Genomic DNA, 11,220 nt, shown 5'->3' with positions numbered 1-11,220 from the left:
AAATGCTCAGATGTCATCCACCCACTAAGACAAGTTATAGCAAAGATGCAACGGGCTGATTTTACAGATGTGGCAACAATAAAAGCCCTCAATGCATGCTGTCAATTAAAAGTGCAGACGATCATCCATTCTGTTAATTACAATGTACAGTAGTTGTCATATAACCCTAATTTAACATGTCATTATCTCCCACTGCAAACATTCAATGCCACAGGTACTTGACTAGTGACATTGAGGTAATATGAACCACTATTTGCCCCCAAAACTGTAGATGGGCTTCATGCATCAACCTTTTGGTTAAAGGCCCCAACTCACTGACCCATTGTGCCACTGAGACCCTGTTTAAGTCATCAGAAACATGTGTTACGGTCAACAACTGAGGCGCCCACAAGCTCCAGCCCTGGATCCAGGGTGGGGCCTTAGTAAGGGTTTTAAACCTATCTGGTCTGTTGTGTTTTATTTACATTGCACTTATGGCTTAACTTTCTAACGTATCTGTTAAAGACATGATTGAGCTGCTGGTGGAGGACAGCAAGCAGACTCTGAGAATCCAATGAGTACCTGGGAAACAAAGATCAAACTCTGTTAAACAGTTTTCTTTGTGTTTTCAGTTAAGTCCCTCCCTTTTATTTGAAGTTCATTTACATATTTCATTTCATTTTGTGTTAGTTTGATTTTCTTGGTCATTTGTGTTGTTAATGGTGTGGAGAAAGCTGACTGCAGGTCACCAGAACCAGTTTCTGCTCTGGCTCCATCAGCTCTGTTGGGTCTTGTGAATCCTCCAACTGAGCCCACAAGAGACTGCTGTGGCTTCAGCTCCACCATTTTTTATTGTTTTTTTTTTTTTTTTTTTCAGTCATGTTATTTCATCAGTTCATTATCTTACATTGTAATATTTGCATACACTGGGAACCTGTCCAGTTTGTGGAATAAATTAGGTCTTGGGGGCCACCATAGTAGTAACATTGGACAGGAAACACTGTTTTATTTTTTACCAACTAGCTGTTACAGTAGTTGATGACTACTTAACGAGTTGTTAGTCACTGCCCTAAGCTGTTATATAGTTATGTAAGCCTGGTACAGTGGCTGTAAATATTTCTTGGACTCTCATATTTACCATTATTGTTTTCTTACCTTTTTATCTAACTTGTTTGCAGTTTTGCCCTGCTCAATTATCCTGTTGGAGTCCTCTCTCTTACTACATGTAAAGGGATGTGGATGCTTGAATCGAATGTAAAGTTTGTAAAGAACGAGTGAATGCTGAGACACGAGACCCGATAGACCTCAGGTGCCACCCTTGACACTGGGACAAATTCTCCACGCTAATAATCAAATTACTATAATTACTATTACTATGAGTGCTGAAATGGAGACTTATATTTCCCTGTAGGCCAGTCCTGTCCCTTGTTCAATAACAATACGCAGGCTTGCTAATATATATTAGCAGTGCAGACTCAAATCTTATAAAAACAACTTTTTATTCCCCCCCCACTCCCCTCTGCCGGTAAAAGAAATGAGAAATATCCACTTTCCCAACAAGAACAAGACAAGAAAAAAGAGCACATCCATAAGACATCACAGACATGGTGCTGCACTGTGGTACAGCTCTGGTGTGGCTAAACCGGAGACATAGTTATGTCTTCACTGCTGTGTCTCTGGATTTGTAGATCACTCCTCTGCTTTTCAGCTCCCTCACCACACCTGCAGAAAAGTAGAAAATAATCGGCAGCACAAACAGCAGGTAAGCCACATTTGGTAAGGTACGAATTACAACCGAGAAATAGACATGTTCATGATTGTTGTAACTGAGCATACCTGGAGGTAGTCTGCCTGTTACTGACACTGCGTATACACCGGGCTTAAAGTTTCCTGTAGGACAGAGCAAAAAACAAAACTTAAAATCTTTTACTCGAGAATAGAATGAGGTAAACACAAATGGTCTCTTTCATCTGAGTGTTGTAGCTTTATGTCCGTTATCTGTGCGCATCAGTGGCTCACCTATTCTCTGCCATTTAGCCACCCAGCTGTCTTCAGGACTCATCATGGCTACCACGCTGCAAACAACACAGACCACAATGGTAAGCAAGGAAAGAGGGATCAACGTGGAAAAATACATACTTGATGCTAAATGTTTTTTGTTTTTTTTACCCGTCAAACGAAGAACTTGTGCATTCATAAACCATCTCCCTGTTCCCTTTCATCTGGAGGTACGACTCACAGTTGTCACAGCCGTCGTATTCGAACTGGTCAATGGTCTGGGGGAGACAGGGAGGAGGTGAGTGAGCTGGAAACAAGTTATGCTATGGAGAATTACAAGACCCGGAAGAAACAAGGCATGATACAAATAACTGTTCGTAAATGTTCACCCCAGTGTACAAAGACGACTTGGTCGGCAAATGAGGTGTAAACTAACAGACGTTTTTATCCGGTTTGTGTTGTAAATGCTTCAGTTTACTTGAACACAAGCCCATTAACCTACGTAACGTGGCTTAGTTTAAACAAACACACTAAGTCTCATACGTCTTTTTTTGTCCTTTTGCCATTTCTTCAACTGGTGTATCCATTAAAACGATATACCAGTGTTTCCGTTCCCGCAGGAGAAGAATGCTGCGCGGCTACACGTTAGCCGCAAGGCTAGCCTAAGCGTTTTTGTTTATGTATTCAGGTTTACCTTCACAAGAGAACACAGTAGACAAGCTCGCAGATGACGCAGGTCTTTGGGGACCGTTTCCAGAGCCATTGTGTTGAGCTCCAAGAGAAAATACCGAACAAATAATACGCAATCAACCCGTTTACTGTTTTCAATGTTTTGTAGTCGCTGTTGATTTGCGTCACTAAGCACTACCGACGTAAAGGACCCCACCAAAAATATGCGTCACTCTGGAGCGCCTGAATAAAACCTACACCTGTTTGTTTCTCGTGTGTAGAAATTCGCAGTGATTTTTTATTTTTATTTTTGGATGCATTTCATCAATCATTATCAACCTTTCAATTATCACAAATAAGATGCTGGTAAAAATCTTAGCTGTCACACATTTATCACTAACCTTTACTTTTAATTCAGATCTGTTGTTACTGTTCCACCATCTTTTGAACACACAAATTTCTGTTTTAATTTTGCAATAATTCCTGGCTTAAGACTATAGATATGTGTATTTTAAAACTACCTCTCTATCACATTCCTTCTTACATTCACTCTTCTTACTTAATTTCTTTGGATCACCCATTGCTGCGAGTCAGTGATTAATTTAAACATTTTTGACCGTGGTATTTTAATAACGTACACAGCTGGATGACCCAGACTTCGCGGACAATATAGCTTTGCTTTCTCACAGCCCAAAGCAAATGCAAGTGAACACAAGAATGCTCGCAAACACAATCTCAAGTAGGCCTCACCATCCATGGAGGGAAAACAAACGTCCTTCAGGTCAAAAGACCACATCGAGATCCAGTAACTTTGGAGGAAGTAAAAACCTTTACATACTTAGGCAGAGTCCCTGACAGTCAGGGCGGCACGATGCAAATGTCAGAGCCAGAACCGACAAGGGAAGAGCTGCATTCATCCAGCTCCAGAACATCTGTAGCTCTGAAGAAATCAGCCAGCGGACCAAGCTCAGACTCTTCCGCTCTAACATCAAGGATGGATCAGCCACACGCCCTGAGAGTCCAACACCAGCATCACGAGACAAGCCCTCAGATGGAGCCATCAAGGCAAACGAAAGAGAGGCAGGCCCAGGAACTCCTGGCTCAGGAACCCTGATGCTGACATCACGCAGCGTAGCCTGACATGGAAACAGCTGGAAAAGAAGGCCCAGGATAGGACTCTGGTAGACTGTGATAAACAGCCTGTGCTCCATGAAGGAGCACAGGACGTTTATCATATGTATAGCTTATTTTGAAAGTTATAGGCCGGCATGAGTACAACAGTGAAAAGTGATGACCTATTGGTAAAGATGCTGTAATCCAATGCAGTTGATGGGTGATAAATGTTAACATGTTTTTTTATGTTTATGTCTTGGAATGAAATTTAATAGAGTGTGTGTGTTTTTTATTTATTTATTTTTTCCCATTTAAATCAAATTTTAAGCAAGGGGCGAGTTGCAACACTAACAAGTTAAATGCTCCGTGTGGAGCACTTTGAGCATGTTTTCCCGTCTTGTTGTCGGAGACTCGGGTCGGTCCCTGACAGTTGACCCAGAAGCCGATGGAAACTCCAACGGTTCGGGACCCTCCAACGGTTTTGAGTGAAAGCGGGAGGATCCTCGTCTTTATCGACCCAGGTACGGTCCTAACCCCCTTTCTTTGTCTGCGTAGGCATGACAAAGCATAGCAGGCAGCATGGAGAGATTTTTATTAGTTTATTTTTATTTTATGCTAAACTGCGGATAGTGAGATATAAGTCGTTCTCTCTGTTAGTGCGCTAACACGCAGCCAGTGCTAATGGTAGCCTGTTAGTGCCAGTTGGGCTAAAAAAGAAAAAAAAAAATAGCAATTTATTTTTTGGGTTTTAAAACGGTTAAGTCTTTACGGTATTGATATTTTAAGCGTAGCTCTATTACCATTAGCATTGCAAAATTAAAAAGTAAAAGAACGGCAGTGGTTATTTTTTTTCTAAATGTGGGAGATATTTAAGTGTATGATTTGTTTTTAACGGTATTAAAGTATCTTTCTCTGTTAGCTCTAGCTTTATAACTGTACTAAAAGTCTCGTGTTGGCTAAGTTTACTACCAACTGGAGACATTTGACATCAGATGAGATGGTGGTGCAATAATAATAAGTTCAGTAATGTTTACTTTTGTTTATTTTATTTCTAGGGATAGCGCAGACAGAAGCATGGATGGACAGACTTCTCTCCCAGACAGTATTAATCCCAACAACTTCCCTGCCAAGCTGTGGCGTTTGGTGAACAACCCGGCGTATAAAGCCATCAGCTGGGATGACAGCGGCGAGATCATTGCCATCAACCAGCACCTCTTCGAAACACAGATCCTGTCCCCCAGGGCCATCAGCTCGGACAACGTGGACTCCTTCAAGACGACCAACTTCTCCAGCTTTGTCCGTCAGCTCAACCTGTACGGCTTCAGGAAAGTGGACGCGCCGGTCGACGCTCAGCCCAGCTGGTACAGCGGGACCATCCACTACTTCTACAACTCAAACTTCCAGCGGAACCGGCCAGAGCTGGTTGCCAACCTGAGGAGGCTCACCGTTGACAATAAGGCCAAGCTGCAGGCCGGTCTGACCGTCAACTGTCGGCCCCCGAGTCGAAACCAGTGGTGGAGGTGTGCTGATGATGACAGAGGTAAAAATGTGACCAGCAACATTGCGTGACTGCTGGTGGGTCCTACTGTAGAGCGACCAGCCACAACAATAAAACCATTGATAGGAGAAGTAAGTAAGACATATGTAGACATGTACCACCCAGATAGACCAGACCAGACCACAAGGTGTTGACCTGGCCTTCAAATTCACTAGACCCCAATGTGAGGGATTCACTGGAACAACCATGATCCACGGAGAACCCACACATTGTTTAGTACCTTTTGATTTGAACATCTACCTTTTAGCATCAATACTACAGTCTTGTTCTGTCTGACAGGTTGTTGTAATGCTTTGTTGTATATTGCAGTTTCTCCAGGAAGCTCTTCAAATCATCCTTACTACCCAATTAAAGCCCAGGCCACGAAATCGCACATTGGAACCCCAGTCCCACCTCGGTACCTACTGAGGGGTCACGGTGCGACTCTGCCTCCCACAGTTTTCGCTATAGACAAGGCGATGCCTGCTCCTTTGAGCCACCACTACGCCGGTCTAGCGTCGGGCTCCAACGCTGTGCAGGTTCAGCAGCGTTTTCTGGTCCCCGCAAACCAGGGTAGTCCAAGCGTCACAGCTTTCAACCCCCGTGGTGCCCAGTATCAGCCTGGCTATTATTCCACAGGTGAGCCGGCAACTGTAAATGGTCTTGTTTTTATGTGGAGCCATAACCGCAGAACTGTATCTGCTGTAAATGTTATTTATTAATTATGAACGCGAAAAGCCTTCATTTAAACATGATCTTTGTTCGGCTTTTCTTTTAGGTTGCCTCTGTTGTCACCCAAACCTTGTAGCACCACATGCGGCAGGAGGTGGCCTTCAGACAGGGTTGTTCTCTCCCCAGAGTTATTATCAGGTAACGACAACTCTGGGGAGATGTATAATGTATTAGCAGTTCATTGAGCTTAATTCTTTTAAAATGTGCACTGTGTCTGAAACGCACATTTATGTCACCATTTTAGGCAGGATATCCCATGGATCCGTTGTGTCACAGGGACCACCAGCTGAATGTAAAGAATAAGGAAAGCCACGAGGAGAAAAAATGTGACATCAACTTGGACGTAATTCTCCAGATAGCAGACGAAGTAATGCAGACTCCGCCCAGTAACTACCTGATTAAAGTTGAGACCCCAGAGAAGTCACCAGCCGCGTTAGAGCCTCCCTCCAACACCTGTGACAGCAGCGGCGACACCGCGAGGGCAACCCCCGCCTGCTCGACACCCATTATATTGTCCGTGTCGAGCAATGCTCACCTCGTTAAATATAGGCAGCAGGACGACTCTGTAGTTTCTGTACCTGAGCAAATGCCTGAGGATGCTATATTTGAGGTAAGCCTCTACATTGATGACATCCTGAAGGCAATCTTTTTGTCAGAAAAGTCTCAGTGAGGTCTGACCAAGTTTGAAAACAGAAATACGTCCATGGTATTAATATTTATGCTTGACAGGCTGTGTTATACAGAGCAGGTAGAGCAGAAGACGTAAATTATTTGCTGTGGTCTGTGTCCCGGTAAGGTTACCAGTGATCACTCAAAGGACTCTGAGGTCATATGTGTGGAGGTTGGCGAGGGTGCCTGGGACACCAGTCAGGATGATAAGAGCAGTGACACAGGGAGTACAGCAGACCTTTAGGTAAGACGTGATGGAACATTAGGAAGGTATGTTCAAGGTAAAACCAGTATTTGAATGTCTGAACAAAAACTGTGTTTCTTTCTAGAAGCCAGCTTGTTAACTTGGTTGGTATTTGACAGGGACCCCCGATTCACCCCAGGATGTGATGTTAAGACCTTATTATAGCCGGACATCACCCTCCATTTATTTCTTGTGTAAAAGACTAATTTATTTCTATCTTTTTTTTTTTTAATGTTATTTTTGAGTTTATGCAGTTGCAGAGTAGCGGGTTTCCTTCAGTTATTTAGAAAAACCTCTATTTTTATGTAGTTGTATGTTTTTATCCTATATCTTTCACTGCATATCTTTATAAGTATATATATGGTTTTTAAAACGTGTAAATGTCATGTTTTTGAAGGCACTTGTGTAGAGTGTATCATTAAAACGGTATGTCGTTTTCCTCTGGATGTGTAATTGTGTGCGTTGTCAACAATGGTGGTGTCTATTAGTTGTGTAGACACTAGAGGGCGCCACTCACTTGCATTTGATGGTCACTGCTGCTCCGCCCTCGATATCTAATGCTGCCTTCAGGTGCCACTCAAAAGCTCCGGGCTTTTATCAGTTAAACACTTTTTTAAAAAAATCGTTTTTTAACATTTAGGTGCGACTAGTGGACAAACAAATACTTGTAAAAATGTAATAGTACATTCACATTAAGATTTGATGAAAAATATAAAGCGTCAGTGACTATTTAAATGAACAGTACTTCTGTAAACGGCTGCTGCCTGTCTAAGCCTATATTATAGGATAAAAATAAAACGTGTAATGCAATACAACACTCTTTTTTGTACATGGTTTGCCTTTGTTCGTGTCATACCCAATTCTAAACATTTTCTCTTGGTCACAGGCAAGGCAAGGCAGCTTTGTTTATATGGCACATTGCATACACAGGGCGTATTGATTAAAGTTCCGCTCTCCGGTAGTCCGTGAAGGCAGCAGGACGGTGAGCAGGTAGACTGTCAATGAGATCCCCGGGGAGCGACAGAGAGTCCGGGAGGTACACTTCAGGGACGGAGTCATAACTGTACACTGTCTCTCCGCCTTATCAACTTTTATTGGAGACCTCAAGGCGAGTGGACCACCTCTAGTTCGCACTTTTTTGCTGCGTTTCTTCTCCCTTCTCACTGAGAAGTTTAATTTTCCCCTCCGTGTCCTCGGGAGGATAGGGTCTAACTTCTCACACTGCGGCAGAGTTTGAGGACTCGGGGAAAGAAGTTTCCCCCCCCCCTCAGCGAGTAGCTTTAAATGAGGACCGCCTGAAAACACGTCGATGGCTCCGCTGCACGAGCTGCTCCGGTTTGGACCCAACGTAATTACCAAGTTATAAGTAAAGTAAACGGTGCGTGGGCTTGTGTTAATAATTAGATAGAGCGGCGTGCTGAATTTAAGGGCTTCTTCGAGGATAATTTTTCGCAACTTCTTTGTTGTAAAAAAAAAAAAAAAAAAAAAAAAAAAAATATTGCCCAACTTCTCGGCGCCGCATTTGTCCGTCAGCATGCGCTATAACTCCGCGGCGGCAACCTGTATCACAGCCTTTGAAGTTCACGCCGTCCCTCTTTGGGGGATTTATCCAGAAAATGTGGCGCCCACAGGACGGGCTCGTCTGACGCTTTGTCAGCTCGCGTTTGGTTGCAAAATGTGATTGTGGAGTTCGGCGAACCGGTGTGCACTGTGCTAGAATACAGTTCTTCGGAGACGGAGACGGGGACGCACGCCGTTGCCAGGACCTGTCAACGCAAACACGCCGCAAATGAGGACATTTGTTGTGTGTGTGGCGAAGAGCAGCCCGTTGGAAACCAATGCACACTTCAGGATCTGACACGACACGGTGCACTGGTGCACGCAGTGCTCCACCAGCCACACTATTGACACTGGATACGGGGGCGCATTAGTTGGCCACCTACATATCAGTTTGTGTGACAAAGCGGCTTGGCTCCATGTGAGAGATTTGTGAAGAGTCTGAACATGAACTCTGGAGCCGAATGGAAGTTTTAGGACGTTCACGCGCGACTTACGATGGAAGTCCGTCAGCGTTAAAAAAGTTTGGATCTTAAAAACTACTCTCCGAGGCAGAAAGAAGAAGTGTGGGGGACCTGTGCGCGTGTGTAAATCTCTTCGGTGTTGTGTTTGTATCCGCGGTGCTTGCCTGCTTTGAAGTCCACCATGTGCGGCCGGGCACCGCCGCTACAGCCGAGGCCATGACCGTCCCCCAGCGGCGCCTGGCCGGGCTCTGGCCGTGGCTGCTCATGGCGGCCCTGCAGGTGGTGCTGGGCCAGCCGGGCCTGGAGCCCGAGCGGCCGGCCCTGCGCGCGGTCATCAAGGTGACACTGCTGAAGCACGAGCCGACGGGGAAACCCATCATCTTGGAAGGGGTGTTCGTGGGAGGAAGTGCTGGCAAAGCGGAGGGCAAACTAATGCAGGTAAGGTGTTATTAAAGAGTGTCTGTGTGCCGTGTGAACGCACCAGGGTTTCCCCCCGTTTACCTCCAAACACAGTCCACCCAGGCACCTGAGCTGCTGAAGCTGCTGCACCATTAAATGTGTTATGTGTCCATTGCTCTAAGACACACTGTGGATGAGTGTGAACACTCTTCATAAATCAGGGTTACTCCAACAATATCTTCTTCTCATGCTTTGGGGCCTCCTCAACAGCTCCACTCTTTACATGTACTACAGTCACCGTCTGTGCAACATAGAGAGATGAGTAAATGAATGATAGAATCCTGTATGTGAATGGCTCCCTGTATAAAAAAAAAAAAAACTTCATTTGAGCAGTTTACAGAACACGCCACTCTGTTTGTAGTGCACCAGCCCCTTAGCCTCATGTCTCCTCCAACTTGAATTTTAACCTTACACCGAATCCACTGTCCCGATAAACCAAGTGCTGCATACTTGTTGAGCTCTGCTCCATCAAAATACCGTAGTGACCGTGGGTTACGTCGAGCCGCTCGCAGCACCGCACTTTCCACCCAGCATGTGATGACAGAATGTCTAAATTCCTTTAACAATAGTGCTGACAAACAGGTGTTATTAAGGTTAGTTTGTTTTCACTCTATTTTTACCCACCCTTGAAAACAGTGGTTTGGTGGAGGTTGCCAACTTTTTTTTTTAGATGTCTTATTTCTAAGGTGACAGCCTTGTTTTGCAGCACCTATTTTTGGCATCTATTGCTCCTGCAGCATATTTAATATCAAGGTGTGGTCGAAAGACTGTTAAATAATGCTGCAAATCATGTTGAGGCCCATGTAAACCTATAATTTAAGCAAAGTGTTTTTGTACCATTTAGATGAAAACACGGCGTTAACCCTGTAAATGTGAAGTATGTGGTCTATTCAGTGTGCATATTTAGGATTCAGGAGTGGATTAAGGTTCCCGGGGCCGAAAAGCTCGGCTGTGTCAATTTATTTGCCGTCTCCAAAGAAACGGGACGACAGATATGAGGTACTGTAGGATCTTGTCTCTCTTCACTCACCAGGTGTGGGAGGTTTTGTGAATGGTGAGCCAGATGCTGGAGTTTGCCATAATTGATAAGGATTTACGTGGCTTCTTCGCGGAGAAAGCACCGCATTAGGCCCAGTGAAAAGCCGCGGCTGTTTTTCCCTCTGGTTAAAGCTGCCCTGGCTTCTCCGTGTCTGTGTGGGATGTTGACTACATGTTTTGGATGCATATCGCGCAGATCAAAGGGTTCCTCCAGCTTTCTGGGATTTCCAGCTTTCTTTAACTTTTATTTTTTTCACATAAAACCTTTCCACAATTCGCAGAGTGATGGGATTTGATCGCGGATTAAAGAGCGATGTGTGCAAATATTTTCCTAAAGGTGTGAACGAAGGTGCACCGGTGCCTCGTTCACACCAATGCTTTTATCTGCGCTGCAGTCGGAACGGCGGCAGCCTCGGCCTCTCCTGATAAGATCCCCCCTTTTTTTTCCTTATTTTCGCTGCTTGAAGTTTTGCACCGTTGGTTTGGTTTGCTTCTCTGTGTTCCGCGCCTCTGTCTAACGTGTGGCTTTGTCAGACTCTCTCCTCTGAGGCTGTTCTCACAGCGCACAGAGGCGGTGTTATGCTGCAGGATGCTCTTTGTTGCAGGTAAGGCCTGTTCTAACAGGTCTTGGTTGCCTCTGCAGGCGGCTTTACGGTCCCGCTTTATGTTCTTGTCTTCCAGTAGATGAGGGGGGGATGAAGGCTGGGAAGTTCCACAGACAGTTTCTCTGCCTCGCTCTGTCCAGTTTCTTTCTTAGCCTG

General features: G+C 44.7%; 3 protein-coding genes across 5 annotated transcripts in view; 2 read left to right on the top strand and 1 right to left on the bottom strand.

Annotated features, from left to right (window-relative positions):
• Positions 1-1,459: 1,459 nt before the first annotated feature.
• On the bottom strand, positions 1,460-2,849 carry supt4h1 (SPT4 homolog, DSIF elongation factor subunit). The gene is made up of 5 exons (XM_047607146.1): positions 2,672-2,849; positions 2,149-2,255; positions 1,999-2,054; positions 1,816-1,869; positions 1,460-1,701 (listed from the first exon to the last, which is right to left on the bottom strand). Exons 1-5 carry the CDS (start codon positions 2,738-2,740, stop codon positions 1,634-1,636), a joined length of 354 nt encoding a protein of 117 aa, XP_047463102.1. The 5' UTR covers positions 2,741-2,849; the 3' UTR covers positions 1,460-1,633.
• A 250-nt stretch (positions 2,850-3,099) lies between these two features.
• On the top strand, positions 3,100-7,180 carry hsf5 (heat shock transcription factor family member 5). Of its 3 annotated transcripts, none has more exons than XM_047606545.1 (7): positions 3,100-4,280; positions 4,815-5,299; positions 5,627-5,935; positions 6,075-6,166; positions 6,273-6,638; positions 6,825-6,941; positions 7,061-7,180. In XM_047606545.1, exons 2-6 carry the CDS (start codon positions 4,834-4,836, stop codon positions 6,939-6,941), a joined length of 1,350 nt encoding a protein of 449 aa, XP_047462501.1. In that variant the 5' UTR covers positions 3,100-4,280; positions 4,815-4,833; the 3' UTR covers positions 7,061-7,180. The 3 variants fall into 3 exon arrangements, with proteins under 3 accessions (XP_047462501.1, XP_047462502.1, XP_047462500.1); XM_047606546.1 differs by having other exon boundaries at positions 7,030-7,178; XM_047606544.1 differs by having other exon boundaries at positions 3,101-4,280; positions 7,027-7,178.
• Positions 7,181-7,904: 724 nt separating this feature from the next.
• Positions 7,905-11,220, top strand: part of LOC125020906 (E3 ubiquitin-protein ligase RNF43) — a 75,221-nt gene continuing 71,905 nt past the window's right edge. The window contains exon 1 of the mRNA XM_047606543.1: positions 7,905-9,400. Within this exon, the coding sequence (XP_047462499.1) occupies positions 9,179-9,400 (222 nt within the window). The 5' untranslated portion in view covers positions 7,905-9,178. The remainder of the gene's footprint in view (positions 9,401-11,220) is intronic.

This window comes from Mugil cephalus, chromosome 15 (genome assembly GCF_022458985.1).
Source record: "Mugil cephalus isolate CIBA_MC_2020 chromosome 15, CIBA_Mcephalus_1.1, whole genome shotgun sequence".
NCBI classification, from domain to species: Eukaryota; Metazoa; Chordata; class Actinopteri; order Mugiliformes; family Mugilidae; genus Mugil; species Mugil cephalus.
The sequence above is the reverse complement of the archived record's forward strand: the minus strand, read 5'-3'. Positions and strand labels throughout refer to the sequence as shown.

Bases quoted from the DNA above. Each gene is read 5' to 3' on its own strand.
- supt4h1 (XM_047607146.1), bottom strand. From the start codon at position 2,740: ATGGCTCTGGAAACGGTCCCCAAAGACCTGCGTCATCTGCGAGCTTGT. The intron at 2,256-2,671 runs GTAAACCTGAAT...TGTCTCCCCCAG, and splicing joins TACTGTGTTCTCTTGTGAAG to ACCATTGACCAGTTCGAATA. The intron at 1,702-1,815 runs GTATGCTCAGTT...ACTTTTCTGCAG, and splicing joins AACAGGCAGACTACCTCCAG to GTGTGGTGAGGGAGCTGAAA.
- hsf5 (XM_047606545.1), top strand. From the start codon at position 4,834: ATGGATGGACAGACTTCTCTCCCAGACAGTATTAATCCCAACAACTTC. The intron at 5,936-6,074 runs GTGAGCCGGCAA...CTTTTCTTTTAG, and splicing joins GCCTGGCTATTATTCCACAG to GTTGCCTCTGTTGTCACCCA. The intron at 6,639-6,824 runs GTAAGCCTCTAC...TGTCCCGGTAAG, and splicing joins CTGAGGATGCTATATTTGAG to GTTACCAGTGATCACTCAAA.